The sequence below is a fragment of the Bombina bombina genome, chromosome 9 (genome assembly GCF_027579735.1).
Source record: "Bombina bombina isolate aBomBom1 chromosome 9, aBomBom1.pri, whole genome shotgun sequence".
NCBI classification, from domain to species: domain Eukaryota; kingdom Metazoa; phylum Chordata; class Amphibia; order Anura; family Bombinatoridae; genus Bombina; species Bombina bombina.
This window is the reverse complement of record NC_069507.1, coordinates 60,974,452-60,995,271: the sequence shown is the minus strand read 5'-3', so window position 1 is coordinate 60,995,271 and position 20,820 is coordinate 60,974,452. Positions and strand designations below refer to the sequence as shown.

Sequence of the window (20,820 nt, the reverse complement as noted above, 5' to 3'; positions counted from 1 at the left end):
GACGCCGTTTTTCATTTAACCAAGCTAACGGCTAAGAATTCAGGTTTTGTCATTCTGGCGCGTAGGGCGCTATGGCTTAAGTCCTGGTCAGCAGACGTTACTTCAAAGTCTAAGCTTCTTAACATCCCCTTCAAAGGACAGACCCTATTCCGACCTGGCCTGAAGGAGATCATCTCTGACATTACCGGAGGAAAAGGTCACGCCCTTCCTCAGGATAGGTCCAATAAGTTAAGAACCAAACAGAATAATTTTCGTTCCTTTCGAAACTTCAAGAGTGGCGCAGCTTCAGCTTCCTATAATGCAAAACAAGAGGGAAATTTTGCCCAGTCCAAACCTGTCAGGTGTAATGCGCATCTGTCCCTTTAATTCCTGGATTTCTACCAGTCTCCTCCCTATTTAAGCCCAACCTGCCTACCATACAGTGCTTAGTATTGTTTGATCTTATCACATAGTACCTTGAGCCTCATAGTGTGAACGCTGTTCACTCTTACCCTAAATACTTTGCCTGAAGAACTCTGTGAAACGCTGTTTCACTCCCTGTGCTTACCTACAGTTTGGGCCGGAATTCTCAGCTTCTCGCTGTAACGGACTGCCTTCTCTATTTACCGGTATTCTCCTGCTGCCCTTGCTGACCTCAATCTCCATTTTCAGGAACCGGAGACACCGGATTTCAGCCGCAGCCTCTGCATCGCGGTGACGTCACCCGCCAGCCGCTCACTTCCTGTCAGACTCACACGACGCTGTGCACAGCTCATCTGCACGGATCAAATCTTTTCCTCTCCAAGTCAGCTCCGGTAAGATAGGCATTCTAATGCCTGGTGTCTAAAGACTATTTACCGCTTATGCTACACCTTGCATATAAACTTTGTACTTAAGATTCTTGCCTCACAATTACTACTTACATGCTGTACGGTAGTTACTCACGGTCTCCAGGTCTAATCACTTTTTACCCATAATTATGCTTAACAATCTTTATACTACTCATTTCAGGAAACCCACGTTATTTCCCCTGCTGCAATGTTTAGTGTTCAGAGCACAGGTGGCAGCAATAGGGAGAATTGACTTAAGCTCCTGTATATAAAATCCAGCAGGGTTTTACTCCTGGATCAACATTGTAGCGCTCCAAAATATTTGTTGATCCTCATGTAACATCTTGCTACAAAACATCACTTTTACTTAAATCTTATTACCCAGCAGTTGTGGTCCATCATTATAAAAATGCTCATAAACTCATATCTCTTCTAGATATTGCAACTGGGCTTGACAAAACCAGTCTAGAGACCTAACCAGGCTTGGAACAAGGGGAAGCAGGCCAAAAAACCTGCTGCGGCCTCTAAGACAGCATGAAGGAGTAGCCCCCGATCCGGGACCGGATCTAGTCGGGGGCAGACTTTCTCTCTTCTCCCAGGCTTGGGCAAGAGACGTCCAGGATCCCTGGGCACTAGAGATTGTTTCCCAGGGATATCTTCTGGAATTCAAAGGTTCATCTCCAAAGGGGAGATTTCATCTTTCACAACTATCTGCAAACCAGATAAAGAGAGAGGCATTCTTACGTTGCGTTCAAGACCTACTGGTTATGGGAGTGATCCACCCAGTTCCAAGGGAGGAACAGGGGCAGGGTTTCTATTCAAACCTGTTTATAGTTCCCAAAAAAGAGGGAACTTTTCAGAACAAACTTGGATATGAAAATCCTAAACAAATTTCCCAGGGTCCCATACTTCAAGATGGAGACAATCTGAACCATCCTCCCTATGATCCAGGAGAGTCAATATATGATTCACAGAGATCATCATCAGTTCCTAAGGTTTCCCTTCCTAGACGGGCATTACCAGTTTGTGGCTCTTCCCTTCAGGTTAGCCACGGCGCCAAGAATCTTCATGAAGGTTCTAGGGTCTCTTCTGGTGGTTCTAAGGTCACGGGGCATAGCGGTGGCTCCTTACCTAGACGACATTCTAATCCAGGCGTCGACTTTTCAAATCGCCAAGTCCCATACGGACATTGTTCTGGCCTTTCTGAGGTCTCACGGGTGGAAGGTGAACGAAGAAAAGAGTTCTCTCTTTCCTCTCACAAGAGTTTCCTTCCTAGGAACTCTGATAGATTCAGTAGAAATGAAAATTTTTCCGACAGAGGTCAGGATATCAAAGCTTCTAACTTCCTGCCGTGCTCTTCATTCCACTTCTCGGCCGTCAGTGGCTCAGTGTATGGAAATGATCGGTACCTAATGGTAGTGGCAATGGACATAGTTCCGTTTGCCCGCCTACATCTCAGACCACTGCAACTTTGCATTCTCAATCAGTGGAATGGGGACTACACAGATTTGTCTCCTCTGTTAAATCTGGATCAAGAGACCAGGGATTCTCTTCTCTGGTGGTTATCTCGGGTCCATCTGTCCAGGGGAATGAGTTTCCACAGACCAGAGTAGACTATAGTGACGACAGATGCCAGCCTTCTGGGCTGGGGCGCAGTCTGGAATTCCCTGAAGGCTCAGGGTTCGTGGACTCAGGAGGAAGCCCTCCTTCCGATAAACATTCTGGAACTAAGAGCTATATTCAATGCTCTTCAGGCTTGGCCTCAACTAGCTGCGGCCAGGTTCATCAGATTTCAGTTGGGCAATATCACGACTGTAGCCTATATCAACCATCAGGGGGGAACAAGGAGTCCCCTGGCAATGATTGAGGTTTCCAAGATAATTCTATGGGCAGAGGTTCACTCTTGCCATCTTGGATTGGAAAAGGGATTATCAGCTAGTTCCTTAAAGGGACAGATTTCTGCTCTGTCTATTCTTTTGCACAAGCGTCTGGCAGATGTTCCAGACGTTCAGGCGTTTTTGTCAGGCTTTAGTTAGAATCAAGCCTGTGTTTAAACCTGTTGCTCCGCCATGGAGTTTAAATTTAGTTTCTTGCCCACCTTTAACTGCACTACTAGCTCTCTTCAGCAGTGCCACGAGTAAGAGTGTCTCTTTATAAATTTTGGTTGCTCTCAATTGTTCCTATATGTGAAGACACTCATTTCCCTAGCCCTAGTTCGGAGATAGTGGGATAACCCACAAATATAATAAATATTTAGAGGCCAATACATAGAATGTTAATACTACTCCATTTATTTCTATCACCTCCCCCCCCCACCCATGATAATGTACTCTCTATTTTAGAGGGGCTCAATACGCGGTTTGTCTTGTGTATACCGCAATTTAACTGTTGCATTCCTCACTTCCTAAGCTTTAATCCCCACATAATATTAAAGAGAAGAATCTGTAAGATCATCCGGATCAGCAGGACTGATCACTGTTGCCTTCCATCTATATTTATGCTCTTGACACGGCGTCTGGTAGTCCCTATCAAGGTACTAGATTGAATATACCATTTCAGACTTCATTTATTATTACAGGAAGCTAATATTATATTTAAATACTCCACTTCAGATTCTATCTTTCACTACAGGAAGTGCATATTATTCTATATTTCTCCAACATAGGTGTGTCCGGTCCACGGCGTCATCCTTACTTGTGGGATATTCTCTTCCCCAACAGGAAATGGCAAAGAGCCCAGCAAAGCTGGTCACATGATCCCTCCTAGGCTCCGCCTACCCCAGTCATTCTCTTTGCCGTTGTACAGGCAACATCTCCACGGAGATGGCTTAGAGTTTTTTAGTGTTTAACTGTAGTTTTTATTATTCAATCAATAGTTTGTTATTTTGAAATAGTGCTGGTATGTACTATTTACTCAGAAACAGAAAAGAGATGAAGATTTCTGTTTGTATGAGGAAAATGATTTTAGCAACCGTAACTAAAATCCATGGCTGTTCCACACAGGACTGTTGAGAGCAATTAACTTCAGTTGGGGGAACAGTGTGCAGTCTCTTGCTGCTTGAGGTATGACACATTCTAACAAGACGATGTAATGCTGGAAGCTGTCATTTTCCCTATGGGATCCGGTAAGCCATGTTTATTACGATCGTAAATAAGGGCTTCACAAGGGCTTATTAAGACTGTAGACTTTTTCTGGGCTAAATCGATTCATTATTAACACATATTTAGCCTTGAGGAATCATTTTATCTGGGTATTTTGATATAATAATATCGGCAGGCACTGTATTAGACACCTTATTCCTTAGGGGCTTTCCCAAAGCATAAGCAGAGCCTCATTTTCGCGCCGGTGTGGCGCACTTGTTTTTGAGAGGCATGGCATGCAGTCGCATGTGAGAGGAGCTCTGATACTTAGAAAAGACTTTCTGAAGGCGTCATTTGGTATCGTATTCCCCTTTGGGCTTGGTTGGGTCTCAGCAAAGCAGATACCAGGGACTGTAAAGGGGTTAAAGTTTAAAACGGCTCCGGTTCCGTTATTTTAAGGGTTAAAGCTTCCAAATTTGGTGTGCAATACTTTTAAGGCTTTAAGACACTGTGGTGAAAATTTGGTGAATTTTGAACAATTCCTTCATGTTTTTTCGCAATTGCAGTAATAAAGTGTGTTCAGTTTAAAATTTAAAGTGACAGTAACGGTTTTATTTTAAAACGTTTTTGTACTTTGTTATCAAGTTTATACCTGTTTAACATGTCTGAACTACCAGATAGACTGTGTTCTGAATGTGGGGAAGCCAGAATTCCTATTCATTTAAATAAATGTGATTTATGTGATAATGACAATGATGCCCAAGATGATTCCTCAAGTGAGGGGAGTAAGCATGGTACTGCATCATTCCCTCCTTCGTCTACACGAGTCTTGCCCACTCAGGAGGCCCCTAGTACATCTAGCGCGCCAATACTCCTTACTATGCAACAATTAACGGCTGTAATGGATAATTCTGTCAAAAACATTTTAGCCAAAATGAACACTTGTCAGCGTAAGCGCGGCTGCTCTGTTTTAGATACTGAAGAGCATGACGACGCTGATATTAATATCTCTGAAGGGCCCCTAACCCAGTCTGATGGGGCCAGGGAGGTTTTGTCTGAGGGAGAAATTACTGATTCAGGGAACATTTCTCAACAGGCTGAACCTGATGTGATTGCATTTAAATTTAAGTTGGAACATCTCCGCATTCTGCTTAAGGAGGTATTATCCACTCTGGATGATTGTGACAAGTTGGTCATCCCAGAGAAACTATGTAAAATGGACAAGTTCCTAGAGGTGCCGGGGCTCCCAGAAGCTTTTCCTATACCCAAGCGGGTGGCGGACATTGTTAATAAAGAATGGGAAAGGCCCGGTATTCCTTTCGTCCCTCCCCCCATATTTAAAAAATTGTTTCCTATGGTCGACCCCAGAAAGGACTTATGGCAGACAGTCCCCAAGGTCGAGGGAGCGGTTTCCACTTTAAACAAACGCACCACTATACCCATAGAGGATAGTTGTGCTTTCAAAGATCCTATGGATAAAAAATTAGAAGGTTTGCTTAAAAAGATGTTTGTTCAGCAGGGTTACCTTCTACAACCAATTTCATGCATTGTCCCTGTCGCTACAGCCGCATGTTTCTGGTTCGATGAGCTGATAAAGGCGGTCGATAGTGATTCTCCTCCTTATGAGGAGATTATGGACAGAATCAATGCTCTCAAATTGGCTAATTCTTTCACCCTAGACGCCACTTTGCAATTGGCTAGGTTAGCGGCTAAGAATTCTGGGTTTGCTATTGTGGCGCGCAGAGCGCTTTGGTTGAAATCTTGGTCGGCTGATGCGTCTTCCAAGAACAAGCTAATTAACATTCCTTTCAAGGGGAAAACGCTGTTTGGCCCTGACTTGAAAGAGATTATCTCTGATATCACTGGGGGTAAGGGCCACGCCCTTCCTCAGGATCGGCCTTTCAAGGCAAAAAATAAACCTAATTTTCGTCCCTTTCGTAGAAACGGACCAGCCCAAGGTGCTACGTCCTCTAAGCAAGAGGGTAATACTTCTCAGGCCAAGCCAGCTTGGAGACCAATGCAAGGCTGGAACAAGGGAAAGCAGGCCAAGAAACCTGCCACTGCTACCAAGACTGCATGAAATGTTGGCCCCCGATCCGGGACCGGATCTGGTGGGGGGCAGACTCTCTCTCTTCGCTCAGGCTTGGGCAAGAGATGTTCTGGATCCTTGGGCGCTAGAAATAGTCTCCCAAGGTTATCTTCTGGAATTCAAGGGACTTCCCCCAAGGGGGAGGTTCCACAGGTCTCAGTTGTCTTCAGACCACATAAAAAGACAGGCATTCTTACATTGTGTAGAAGACCTGTTAAAAAGGGGAGTGATTCATCCTGTTCCATTAAGAGAACAAGGGATGGGGTTCTACTCCAATCTGTTCATAGTTCCCAAAAAAGAGGGAACGTTCAGACCAATCTTAGATCTCAAGATCTTAAACAAGTTTCTCAAGGTTCCATCGTTCAAGATGGAAACCATTCGAACTATTCTTCCTTCCATCCAGGAAGGTCAATTCATGACCACGGTGGATTTAAAGGATGCGTATCTACATATTCCTATCCACAAGGAACATCATCGGTTCCTAAGGTTCGCATTCCTGGACAAACATTACCAGTTCGTGGCGCTTCCTTTCGGATTAGCCACTGCTCCAAGGATTTTCACAAAGGTACTAGGGTCCCTTCTAGCTGTGCTAAGACCAAGGGGCATTGCTGTAGTACCTTACTTGGACGACATTCTGATTCAAGCGTCGTCCCTTCCTCAAGCAAAGGCTCACACGGACATCGTCCTGGCCTTTCTCAGATCTCACGGATGGAAAGTGAACGTGGAAAAGAGTTCTCTATCCCCGTCAACAAGGGTTCCCTTCTTGGGAACAATTATAGACTCCTTAGAAATGAGGATTTTTCTAACAGAGGCCAGAAAAACAAAACTTCTAGACTCTTGTCGGATACTTCATTCCGTTCCTCTTCCTTCCATAGCTCAGTGCATGGAAGTGATCGGGTTGATGGTAGCGGCAATGGACATAGTTCCTTTTGCGCGCATTCATCTAAGACCATTACAACTGTGCATGCTCAGTCAGTGGAATGGGGACTATACAGACTTGTCTCCGAAGATACAAGTAAATCAGAGGACCAGAGACTCACTCCGCTGGTGGCTGTCCCTGGACAACCTGTCACAAGGGATGACATTCCGCAGACCAGAGTGGGTCATTGTCACGACCGACGCCAGTCTGATGGGCTGGGGCGCGGTCTGGGGATCCCTGAAAGCTCAGGGTCTTTGGTCTCGGGAAGAATCTCTTCTACCGATAAATATTCTGGAACTGAGAGCGATATTCAATGCTCTCAAGGCTTGGCCTCAGCTAGCGAGGGCCAAGTTCATACGGTTTCAATCAGACAACATGACAACTGTTGCGTACATCAACCATCAGGGGGGAACAAGGAGTTTCCTAGCGATGGAAGAAGTGACCAAAATCATTCTATGGGCGGAGTCTCACTCCTGCCACCTGTCTGCTATCCACATCCCAGGAGTGGAAAATTGGGAAGCGGATTTTCTGAGTCGTCAGACATTGCATCCGGGGGAGTGGGAACTCCATCCGGAAATCTTTGCCCAAGTCACTCAGCGGTGGGGCATTCCAGACATGGATCTGATGGCCTCTCGTCAGAACTTCAAAGTTCCTTGCTACGGGTCCAGATCCAGGGATCCCAAGGCGGCTCTAGTGGATGCACTAGTAGCACCTTGGACCTTCAAACTAGCTTATGTGTTCCCGCCATTTCCTCTCATCCCCAGGCTGGTAGCCAGGATCAATCAGGAGAGGGCGTCGGTGATCTTGATAGCTCCTGCGTGGCCACGCAGGACTTGGTATGCAGATCTGGTGAATATGTCATCGGCTCCACCTTGGAAGCTACCTTTGAGACGAGACCTTCTTGTTCAGGGTCCGTTCGAACATCCGAATCTGGTTTCACTCCAGCTGACTGCTTGGAGATTGAACGCTTGATTTTATCGAAGCGAGGGTTCTCAGATTCTGTTATCGATACTCTTGTTCAGGCCAGAAAGCCTGTAACTAGAAAGATTTACCACAAAATTTGGAAAAAATATATCTGTTGGTGTGAATCTAAAGGATTCCCTTGGGACAATGTTAAGATTCCTAGGATTCTATCCTTCCTTCAAGAAGGATTGGAAAAAGGATTATCTGCAAGTTCCCTGAAGGGACAGATTTCTGCCTTGTCGGTGTTACTTCACAAAAAACTGGCTGCTGTGCCAGATGTTCAAGCCTTTGTTCAGGCTCTGGTTAGAATTAAGCCTGTTTACAAACCTTTGACTCCTCCTTGGAGTCTCAATTTAGTTCTTTCAGTTCTTCAGGGGGTTCCGTTTGAACCCTTGCATTCCGTTGATATTAAATTATTATCTTGGAAAGTTTTGTTTTTAGTTGCAATTTCTTCTGCCAGAAGAGTTTCAGAATTATCTGCTCTGCAGTGTTCTCCTCCTTATCTGGTGTTCCATGCAGATAAGGTGGTTTTACGTACTAAACCTGGTTTTCTTCCAAAAGTTGTTTCTAACAAAAACATTAACCAGGAGATTATCGTACCTTCTCTGTGTCCGAAACCAGTTTCAAAGAAGGAACGTTTGTTGCACAATTTGGATGTTGTTCGCGCTCTAAAATTCTATTTAGATGCTACAAAGGATTTTAGACAAACATCTTCCTTGTTTGTTGTTTATTCCGGTAAAAGGAGAGGTCAAAAAGCAACTTCTACCTCTCTCTCTTTTTGGATTAAAAGCATCATCAGATTGGCTTACGAGACTGCCGGACGGCAGCCTCCCGAAAGAATCACAGCTCATTCCACTAGGGCTGTGGCTTCCACATGGGCCTTCAAGAACGAGGCTTCTGTTGATCAGATATGTAGGGCAGCGACTTGGTCTTCACTGCACACTTTTACCAAATTTTACAAGTTTGATACTTTTGCTTCTTCTGAGGCTATTTTTGGGAGAAAGGTTTTGCAAGCCGTGGTGCCTTCCATTTAGGTGACCTGATTTGCTCCCTCCCTTCATCCGTGTCCTAAAGCTTTGGTATTGGTTCCCACAAGTAAGGATGACGCCGTGGACCGGACACACCTATGTTGGAGAAAACAGAATTTATGTTTACCTGATAAATTACTTTCTCCAACGGTGTGTCCGGTCCACGGCCCGCCCTGGTTTTTTAATCAGGTCTGATAATTTATTTTCTTTAACTACAGTCACCACGGTACCATATGGTTTCTCCTATGCAAATATTCCTCCTTAACGTCGGTCGAATGACTGGGGTAGGCGGAGCCTAGGAGGGATCATGTGACCAGCTTTGCTGGGCTCTTTGCCATTTCCTGTTGGGGAAGAGAATATCCCACAAGTAAGGATGACGCCGTGGACCGGACACACCGTTGGAGAAAGTAATTTATCAGGTAAACATAAATTCTGTTTTTTCATAGCATTATATATATTGGTTATACTCTACCTACCCTATTTATTTCAAGACAGTTGCTATACGCTTGAATCTACATAAATTATGAGTAGTCCTGTGGATTCATTAGTACTCCTAGTTAACACCCCTCATGTCTTATGTTATATGAATCTTCAGGTCCTCAAGAACAAAATTGTTGTTAAACTTAAAAAATAGAGGTTTATCATTGAGATCAAAAAGTGGTCTCCTTGGTTACAGGTTCCTTCTTTCGCTACATTATCTCCTGCTACTTTTGTTGGCCCAAGAGTAATCTAATGTGTCATGTAGAAGGTTCCTGAAAGATTAGCATCTTATCTGTTTAATGTTCGCAAATTATGTAAATTGTTGGCTAAACGTCTCTGGCATGTTTATTTTATTACTCCTGTAACATTGAAGCCTTATTTCATATGACAAAAGAATGTGTTATTATGATCTATGTATGTCTTTAACTAAACCTCAATAAAAATGATAAATAAAAAAAAAATAAAAAAAATTTAGTTTCTTAAAGTTCTTCAAGGGGTTCCGTTTGAACCTTTGCATTCCATAGATATCAAGCTTTCTCCAACATTGGTGTGTCCGGTCCACGGCGTCATCCATAACTTGTGGGAATATTCTCTTCCCCAACAGGAAATGGCAAAGAGCACAGCAAAAGCTGTCCATATAGTCCCTCCCAGGCTCCGCCCCCCCCGGTCATTCTCTTTGCCGCTCTGAACAAGTAGCATCTCCACGGAGATGGTGAAGAGTATGTGGTGTTTTTTATTCTTCTATCAAGAGTTTGTTATTTTAAAATAGTGCTTGTATGTACTATTTACTCTGAAACAGAAAGAGATGAAGAGTTCTGTTTAAAAGAGGAGTATGATTTTAGCAGCAGTAACTAAAATCGATTGCTGTTAGAGAACTTCAGTTGGGGGGAACAGTTTGCAGACTTTTCTGCTCAATGTATGACTAGCCATTTTTCTAACAAGACTGTGTAATGCTGGAAGGCTGTCATTTTTCCCTCATGGGGATCGGTAAGCCATTTTCTTAGTCTCAAACAGAATAAAGGGCTTATTATGGGCTATAAACTGGTACTTTTAGGGGCTAAATCGATTGCTTTATTTAAGTATTATATGCAGTTTGAAGTTGAATTTCACACTTTTATAACATTGGGGAACGTTTTTAACGCCAGGCACTTGTTAAGACACCTTCCCAGTCAGGAAGGGCCTTTCTCTGTAGTAGGCAGAGCCTCATTTTCGCACCATTACTGCGCAGTTACTTTTGAGAACAGTACATGCAGCTGCATGTGTGAGGGTCTGGAATCTGAAAACGTTCCTAAAAGGCTTCATTTGGTATCGTATACCCCCCTGGGATTGGTGAAGTCGCAGCAAAGGCTGTGGCTGGGACTGTAAGGGGGTTAAAATTGTAAACGGCTCCGGTTTCCACATTTTTAGGGTTAACAGCTTGAAAATTGGGGTGCAATACTTTGAATGCATTAAGACACTGTGGTGAAAATTTGGTAAAGATTGGATAATTCCTTCATAGTTTTTCACATATTTAGTAATAAAGTGTGCCCTGTTTAACATTTAAAGAGACAGTAACGGTTTTGTTTTAAAACGGTTTTTGTGCTTTATTAACCAGTTTAAGCCTGTTTAACATGTCTGTGCCTTCAGATAGATCATGTTCTGTATGTATGGAAGCCAATGTGGTTCCCCCTTCAAATATGTGTGATAATTGTGCCATAGCGTCCAAACAAAGTAAGGACAGTACTGTCACAAATAGTAAAGTTGCCCAGGATGATTCCTCAGATGAAGGAAGTAGACATAGTTCTACATCATCTCCTTCTGTGTCTATACCAGTTATGCCCGCGCAGGCGACCCCTAGTACTTCTAGCGCGCCAATGCTTGTTACTATGCAACAATTGACGGCAGTAATGGATAACTCCATAGCAAATATTTTATCCAAAATGCCAGCATTTCAGAGAAAGCGCAATTGCTCTGTTTTAAACATTGTAGAGCAGGAGGGCGCTGATGATAATTTTTCTGTCATACCCTCACACCAATCTGAAGTGGCAGTGAGGGAGGGTTTGTCAGATGGGGAAATTTCTGATACAGGAAGAATTTCTCAGCAGGCAGAACCTGATGTTGTGACATTTAAATTTAAATTAGAGCATCTCCGCGCATTACTTAAGGAGGTGCTATCTACTCTGGATGATTGTGACAATCTGGTCATCCCAGAAAAATTGTGCAAGATGGACAAATTCCTAGAGGTCCCGGTGCACCCTGATGCTTTTCCGATACCTAAACGGGTGGCGGACATAGTGAATAAGGAGTGGGAGAAGCCAGGCATACCTTTTGTCCCTCCTCCTATATTTAAGAAATTGTTCCCTATGGTCGACCCCAGGAAGGACTTATGGCAAACAGTCCCTAAGGTCGAGGGGGCGGTTTCTACACTAGCCAAGCGCACGACCATTCCTATTGAGGACAATTGTGCTTTCAAAGATCCTATGGATAAAAAATTGGAGGGTTTGCTTAAAAAGATTTTTGTACAGCAAGGTTACCTCCTTCAACCTATTTCGTGCATTATTCCTGTTACTACAGCGGCGTGGTTCTGGTTCGAGGAACTGGAAAAGTCGCTCAGTAGGGAGACTCCGTATGAGGAAGTCATGGACAGAATTCACGCACTTAACTTAGCTAATTCCTTTATTTTAGACGCCGCTTTGCAGTTAGCGAGATTAGCGGCAAAAAATTCAGGGTTTGCAATTGTGGCGCGCAGAGCGCTCTGGCTAAAGTCTTGGTCGGCGGATGTATCTTCCAAGACAAAATTGCTTAATATCCCTTTCAAAGGTAAGACCCTTTTTGGGCCAGAATTGAAAGAGATTATTTCAGACATCACTGGGGGAAAGGGCCATGCCCTCCCACAAGATAGACCTTTCAAGGCTAAGAATAAGTCCAATTTTCGTTCCTTTCGCAATTTCAGGAACGGACCGGCTTCCAACTCTGCAGCCTCTAGACAAGAGGGTAACGCTTCCCAGACTAAACCAGCTTGGAAACCAATGCAAGGCTGGAACAAGGGTAAACAGGCCAAGAAGCCTGCTGCTGCTACCAAAACAGCATGAAGGGGTAGCCCCCGATCCGGGACCGGATCTAGTAGGGGGCAGACTCTCTCTCTTTGCTCAGGCTTGGGCAAGAGATGTTCAGGATCCCTGGGCACTAGAAATAGTCTCTCAGGGTTATCTTCTAAAATTCAAGGAACTACCCCCAAAGGGAAGGTTCCACATGTCTCACTTATCTTCAAACCAAATAAAGAGACAGGCATTCTTACATTGTGTAGAAGACCTGTTAAAGATGGGAGTGATACACCCAGTTCCAACTGTGGAACAAGGTCAGGGGTTTTACTCAAATCTGTTTGTAGTTCCCAAAAAAGAGGGAACTTTCAGACCAATTCTGGATTTAAAAATTCTAAACAAATTTCTCAGAGTTCCATCGTTCAAAATGGAAACCATTTGAACAATTTTACCTACAATCCAGGAGGGTCAATTTATGACTACCGTGGATTTAAAGGATGCGTATCTACATATTCCTATCCACAAAGATCATCATCAGTTCCTAAGGTTCGCCTTTCTGGACAAACATTACCAGTTCATGGCTCTCCCATTCGGGCTAGCCACTGCTCCAAGGATTTTCACAAAGGTGCTCGGGTCCCTTCTAGCGGTCCTAAGACCAAGGGGTATTGCAGTGGCACCTTATCTGGACGACATTCTAATCCAAGCGTCGTCTCTTTCCAAAGCAAAGGCTCATACAAACATTGTTCTAGCCTTTCTCAGATCTCACGGGTGGAAGGTGAACGTAGAAAAGAGTTCCCTGTCTCCGTCGACAAGAGTTCCCTTTTTGGGAACAATAATAGATTCTTTAGAAATGAAGATCTTCCTGACAGAAGTCAGAAAGTCAAAGCTTCTAAACGCTTGTCAAGTTCTTCACTCTATTCTGCAGCCTTCCATAGCTCAGTGCATGGAAGTAGTAGGGTTGATGGTTGCAGCAATGGACATAGTTCCTTTTGCTCAAATTCATCTAAGACCATTACAACTGTGCATGCTCAAGCAGTGGAATGGGGACTATACAGACTTGTCTCCAATGATTCAAGTAGACCAGATGACCAGAGACTCACTTCGTTGGTGGTTGACCCAGGATCACCTGTCCCAGGGAATGAGTTTCCGCAGACCAGAGTGGGTCATTGTCACGACCGACGCCAGTCTATTAGGCTGGGGCGTGGTCTGGGATTCCCTGAAAGCTCAGGGTCTATGGTCTCCAGAAGAGTCTCTTCTCCCGATAAACATCCTGGAACTGAGAGCGATATTCAATGCTCTCCGGGCTTGGCCTCAACTAGCGAAGGCTGGATTCATAAGATTCCAGTCAGACAACATGACGACTGTAGCTTACATCAACCATCAGGGGGGAACAAAGAGTTCCTTGGCGATGAGAGAGGTGTCCAAAATCATCAAATGGGCGGAGGATCACTCCTGCCACCTATCTGCAATTCACATCCCAGGAGTAGACAACTGGGAGGCGGATTATCTGAGTCGTCAGACTTTCCATCCGGGGGAGTGGGAACTTCACCCGGAGGTGTTTGCCCAGTTGACTCAATTATGGGGCATTCCAGACATGGATCTGATGGCGTCTCGTCAGAACTTCAAGGTTCCTTGCTACGGGTCCAGATCCAGGGATCCCAAGGCGAATCTGGTGGATGCATTAGTGGCGCCTTGGTCGTTCAACCTAGCTTATGCGTTTCCTCCATTCCCTCTCCTTCCCAGGCTTGTAGCCAGGATCAAACAGGAGAAGGCCTCTGTGATTCTGATAGCTCGTGCGTGGCCGCGCAGGACTTGGTATGCAGACCTGGTGAATATGTCATCGGCTCCACCATGGAAGCTACCTTTGAGACAGGATCTTCTAGTACAAGGTCCATTCGAACATCCAAATCTAGTTTCTCTGCAGCTGACTGCTTGGAAATTGAACGTTTGATTTTATCCAAGCGTGGGTTTTCAGATTCAGTGATAGATACTCTGGTCCAAGCCAGAAAACCTGTGACTAGAAAGATTTACCATAAAATATGGAAAAGATATATCTGTTGGTGTGAATCCAAGGGATTCTCCTGGAGTAAGATTAAAATTCCTAAGATCCTCTCCTTTCTCCAAGAAGGTTTGGATAAGGGATTGTCAGCGAGTTCTCTAAAAGGACAGATTTCTGCTTTATCTGTCTTGTTACACAAACGACTGGCAGCTGTGCCAGATGTACAAGCTTTTGTACAGGCTTTGGTTAGAATCAAGCCTGTTTACAGACCCTTGACTCCTCCCTGGAGTCTAAATTTAGTTCTTTCAGTTCTTCAAGGGGTTCCGTTTGAACCCTTACATTCCATAGATATCAAGTTACTATCTTGGAAAGTTTTGTTTTTGGTTGCTATTTCTTCTGCTAGAAGAGTTTCTGAATTATCTGCTTTGCAGTGTGACCCACCCTATCTGGTGTTCCATTCAGATAAGGTTGTTTTGCGTACCAAGCCTGGTTTTCTTCCAAAAGTTGTTTCCAACAAGAACATTAACCAGGAAATAGTTGTTCCTTCTTTGTGTCCGAATCCAGTTTCAAAGAAGGAACGTTTGTTACACAATTTAAATATAGTCCGTGCTTTAAAGTTCTATTTAGAAGCAACAAAGGATTTCAGACAAACTTCTTCTTTGTTTGTCGTTTATTCTGGTAAGAGGAGAGGACAAAAAGCTACTGCTACCTCTCTTTCTTTCTGGCTGAAAAGCATCATCCGATTGGTTTATGAGACTGCCGGACGGCAGCCTCCTGAACGAATCACAGCTCACTCTACTAGGGCTGTGGCTTCCACATGGGCCTTCAAGAATGAGGCTTCTGTTGATCAGATATGTAAGGCAGCGATTTGGTCTTCTCTGCACACTTTTGCCAAATTCTACAAATTTGATACTTTTGCTTCTTCGGAGGCTATTTTTGGGAGAAAGGTTTTGCAAGCCGTGGTGCCTTCTGTTTAGGTAACCTGATTTGCTCCCTCCCTTCATCCGTGTCCTAAAGCTTTGGTATTGGTTCCCACAAGTTATGGATGACGCCGTGGACCGGACACACCAATGTTGGAGAAAACAGAATTTATGCTTACCTGATAAATTACTTTCTCCAACGGTGTGTCCGGTCCACGGCCCGCCCTGGTTTTTTAATCAGGTTTGAAAAATTTCTTTCTCTATACACTACAGTCACCACGGCACCCTATAGTTTCTCCTTTTTTTCTCCTAACCGTCGGTCGAATGACTGGGGGGGCGGAGCCTGGGAGGGACTATATGGACAGCTTTTGCTGTGCTCTTTGCCATTTCCTGTTGGGGAAGAGAATATTCCCACAAGTTATGGATGACGCCGTGGACCGGACACACCGTTGGAGAAAGTAATTTATCAGGTAAGCATAAATTCTGTTTTTATCTTGGAAAGTTCTGTTCTTAGTAACTATCTCTTCGGCTCGAAGATTTTCAGAGTTATCTGCCTTACAGTGTGATTCCCTGTAACAATTCTGTTTATGCCTTCTATGAGAATTATATAGTTTGTTGCTCTTATGTAAACAGACCCCAGAAATATCCTTTTACTCAGGGAAAAAGTTACAGTGAGCGTGTTTTAATAATACAGCAAGAGAAAGAAACAGTGTGACTGCTTCGATACTTGTGTCTCCTAGAGCATATATATAGATCAGTAGTTAGGTAAGAGTTACTTGGTAAGATTATTATCTTCTAGTGGGTAAACATAGGTAAGCGAACAGCTTGATTGTAGCCTTCACACACACACACACACACACTCTCTTCACTCAGGTACGCCAGTTCACACAGATAAAAACGGAGCGGATCAATATTTACAAGGAACAAATATAACCAAAACAGATAACGGTAAGTTCACCAAGTTAAGCAAGTTTGTTGGTTCTCATTCTGAGATGGCTATGAATAGCGTAAATAGGGATTAGTCACAGTTCGTCTTGATAGTATTATGAGACAGTTCTGTTTAATACCTGTTTGGCGTAGAGCGTTGCGAGCTGAGACTGAAGCGTGTGTTTGTGTCTCACTTCCAGTCCAGTGGTAGCAGCGATCTCTGTTTAACATGTAAGCAGAGGCTGACTTCTGACAATGAAGAGGTAACTTCGGTTTTCTGAGTAAAGGGAAGTTACGTGAGAGCAATAATCTTGTCCTTAGGAGAGAGAATGAAAATTTAGGCGATAAATTGTTGATAGAATTGTGGCAAGTTTTAGGACCCTAAACGGGTAATACAACGCTTATAGCTAGGTGAGCCAGAAGGTGTTAGTAGCTGTGGTAGCGTTAGTCCTTCAATATTCAGGCAAGGAATGAGCAAAACAGGAAGCCTTATAAAGGGTCAGAGGTGAAGGAGGGGATATACCTTAAAGGTATATCACATTCCCCTTATCTGATCTTCCATGCAGATAAAGTAGTTTTGCGTACCAAACCTGGGTGTCTTCCTAAGGTAGTATCTAATAAGAATTTCAATCAGGAAATAGTTGTTCCGTCACTGTGTCCTAATCCTTCTTCAAAGAAGGAACGTCTGTTACACAATCTTGACGTGGTTCGTGCTTTAAAGTTTTATTTACAAGCTACTAAGGATTTTCGTCAAACATCTGCATTGTTTGTTGTCTACTCTGGAAGGAGGAGAGGCCAAAAGGCTTCGGCAACTTCTCTTTCTTTTTGGCTGAGAAGCATAATCCGGTTAGCTTATGAGACTGCTGGCTAGCAGCCTCCTGAAAGAATTACAGCACATTCTACTAGAGCGGTAGCTTCCACTTGGGCCTTTAAACATGAGGCCTCTGTTGAACAGATTTGTAAGGCGGCGACTTGGTCTTCGCTTCATACGTTTTCTAAATTCTAGAAATGTGATACTTTTGCTTCCTCGGAGGCCCCAAGGCAGAACATACAGTGATGTGAGATGTCATCGCAGAAAATGCAGCATGTCTGCAGAAAGAACAGGACACATGCAGGAACGGTTAGCACTTAAACTTTGTAGTGCTGCTCCACATTAGACTATTCTCTTCAAACAGAGCTGTGCTCTGGCTGCACTGTGCAAATTTTCCTTAACACAGTGCATCCAGGGCAAACTGCTGTTTGAAGTGAGCAGTCAAATATGCAATAGCGCATTGCTTGTTGACTGGCTCTGAGATTTTTTTCAAACCCGCCCCTTAGCCTTTCCCAGTCTGCCTAGCTGTTTATTCTGAATGTAAGAGCACTGCATATTTTTATTACTACATTTCTATGTTAGATCAAGAGAAAAGGAAACAGATTTATTAGAGACATTTTAAAATTTCTGTTTTTTTGGATGCAGCTAATTTGCAATGCAATTTTCAACTACTGCTCTATATTATAAAACATAAAATATTGCTTAATTCTTCAGTTAACCAACACATTGCAATTAAACTGGTGCCTTAGTGTAACTGTCTAATTTAAAATTGAATTTTATTTAAAAATTACCTGCAGAAAACTTTTCACTAAAAAAAATCTCATCGCAGAAAGTGAAGAAACGTTCTGCCTCTGGGCTCGGAGGCTATTTTTGGGAGAAAGGTCTTACAGGCAGTGGTGCCTTCCATTTAAGTTCCTGCCTTGTCCCTCCCTTCATCCGTGTCCTAAAGCTTTGGTATTGGTATCCCACAAGTAATGGATGAACCCGTGGACTGGATACACCTTACAAGAGAAAACAAAATTTATGCTTACCTGATAAATTTCTTTCTCTTGTGGTGTATCCAGTCCACGGCCCGCCCTGTCACTTTAAGGCAGGTGTTTGTTTTTTTAAAACTACAGTCACCACTGCACCCTATAGTTTCTCCTTTTTCTTACTTGTCTTCGTTGAATGACTGGAGGTGGGGGTTAGGGGAGGAGCTATATAGACAGCTCTGCTGTGGGTGTCCTCTTTGCAACTTCCTTTTGGGAAGGAGAATATCCCACAAGTAATGGATGAACCCGTGGACTGGATACACCACAAGAGAAATAAATTTATCAGGTAAGCATAAATTTTGTTTTTGAATTGGTAACCATTGTTAAATAGTAATCTTAGGTGAGCTCAGGTGTGCTATTTATATGAGGAGACCAATCAGCAGCTAGAACCTAGGTTCTTTGCTGCTCCTGAGATTTCCAAGATCAACCTTTCAGCAAAGTATAACAAGTGAAGGAAGCAAATTAAATAATAGAAGTAAATTGGAAAGGTGTTTAAAATGGTATACTCTGACTAAATCATGAAAGAGAAAACATTTTGAGTTTCATGTCCCTTAAAGGGACACTGAACCCAAATTGTTTCTTTCATGATTCAGATAGAGCATGCAATTTTAACCAACTTTCTAATTTACTCCTATTATCATTTTTCTTTGTTCTTTTGCTATCTTTGTTTGAAAAAGAAGGCATCTAAGCTATTTGTTTGGTTCAGTACCCTGGAAAGCACTTGTTCATTGGTGGATGAATTTATCCACCAATCAGCAAGAACAACCCAGGTTGTTCACCAAAAATGGGCTGGCATCTAAGCTTACATTTTTGCATTTCATATAAAGATACCAAGAGAATGAAGAACATTCGATAATGGGAGTAAATTAGAAAGTTGCTTAAAATTGCATGCTCTATCTGAATAGCGAAATAAAAAATTTGGGTTCAGTGTCCCTTTAAGCCTTTGTTTCTCAACTGCAGTCCTCATTATAGCTGAACCAGAGCACACAGGTGAAATAATCAGCTCATGGATGAGAGCAGGTTAGTAACCATTGTTACTGGTCAACTGATTACTTCACCTGTGCACTGGTTCAGCCATAATGGAAACCTGGCCTGTTGGGGGTATTCTTGAGGACCGCGGTTGAGAAACATTGTCTTAACCTTTTAACGCCGTTATGACATTCTATTCCGTCCTAACCTCGCTGAGCTTTAGCAACATTAGGACAGAATAGAACGTCCTAGCCGTTTGGCTGTAATGAAGCCAATGGCGCTTCCAGGATTCGATCACGTTCTGGAGGGCATGCCTAGCGTCATAGGGATGCCCCCTGACCCGATCCCATCATTGATTGCGGGATTTCAATTTATTTACATTGGAACGTTGTTCCGACTTAGACAAATTAACCCTGTCATCAAAGGGTTAAGCCCTCTGGCAGCATTGTTTACAACACTGTTTCTAGCAGTGTTATGCATTGTTACAAACACTGCCGCTATAGACACGTGCATGCTCCCATCAACCTACCTAGGTTTAATCTTTATCATATTTGCTTTGTGCTCTTGGTATTCTTTGTTACATAGAAGTAAATTGGAACGTTCAAAATTGCATGTGTGAATTTTGACGTTATTAATTCTGAAAATTAAGATTTTCTCATTTCCACTGAGTTTCTATATAATAATGGGTACCACCTTGTTGGAACCTAGGTTTTCCTTTTATCTATAGCTTCTGCTGAGGATAATTGGGGACAGATAGAGGGTGTGCAGACAAGGCTGTGTGGAATATGATTGTTACAACTAGCAGGTTAGACCACTTGTAATCAGTGTAATATGTGTGCTAGCTTCTAGACAACTTGAGAGTTTAATGGGGGAAAGCTCTGTTACTTCATGTCTACATATCCAGGTCCTCTTGTTTAGCAAGTGCAACTTGTTCTGTTTTATATTTCAAAGTACAGCTTTCAAATAGTATTGTGTTATATATATGTGTGTGTGTGTGTGTTTTAGGCTGATGAAATATTTGGTATTTAGCAATGTTTGTCTAGTTTCTCTTAAAACAAGGACATAGCCATATTGTGAATTATATTACTGCTCGGTGTAGCATTTTTGTTAATTATAAATAAACACGCACAGGAGGGTGCTGACTCTGCCTATTTCAGAGGTTTTAATAGATGTATTAGATTCTTTGATGCACTATAGCATGTTCGTGTTAATTTACACTGTAGTTTATACGTCCATGTTTAAAAGGGCTAGTTAAATAGTGGTGAATGAATCCCAAATGTAAAGCTCATAAACATTGATATGTCAAATCAGCAGATGTTTTATCTTCAAGTCGTCAGTAGGCATTCAGCAGAACACGTTTGGCGACAGATAGGCAAGACCCCGGGGTATCTCCTAGAATCGCCTGTCAGACTCACCCTGATGTGGGAGATAAGGGGCTTGTTATGTGGGTCAGAACATGCTGTGCTGCCCAGTAGCTGGGGCCCTCATGCTCAGGCTGCAGCCACAGAACGTTAAGTTGGCGCGCCTTAGCCAATGAGCGCAGGGTAGGGCGGGGCTTCCGGTTCCTGGTGGCATCTGATATACACTGAGGTTTGTAGGGGAGCACGCTGCTTACAGAAGCTAGTGCCAGAGCTCCTGTCTCACCACACCACCTCTTCTCATCATCCGGGCTCTGCCAGCCAGACAGCATGCCAGCTTTAAGGTAACGTCTTCTGCCAGCTGTGCAGCCTCTGCATGCTGCTATGGGCTGTGCTGAAAGGGACAACTTTTGACAT

At 43.4% G+C, this 20,820-nt stretch overlaps 1 protein-coding gene across 3 annotated transcripts in view; it reads left to right on the top strand.

Moving 5' to 3' along the window:
• The window catches only part of ADK (adenosine kinase), a 604,808-nt gene that overhangs the window by 58,987 nt on the left and 525,001 nt on the right, over positions 1-20,820 (top strand). The window contains exon 1 of one of the 3 annotated variants that reach the window (XM_053692149.1): positions 20,597-20,747. The exons of the other annotated variants lie outside the window; for them this stretch is intronic. Coding sequence (XP_053548124.1) covers positions 20,734-20,747 — 14 coding nt within the window. The 5' untranslated portion in view covers positions 20,597-20,733. Of the gene's footprint in view, positions 1-20,596; positions 20,748-20,820 lie in introns of those variants that run through there. 3 annotated transcript variants of the gene reach the window in all.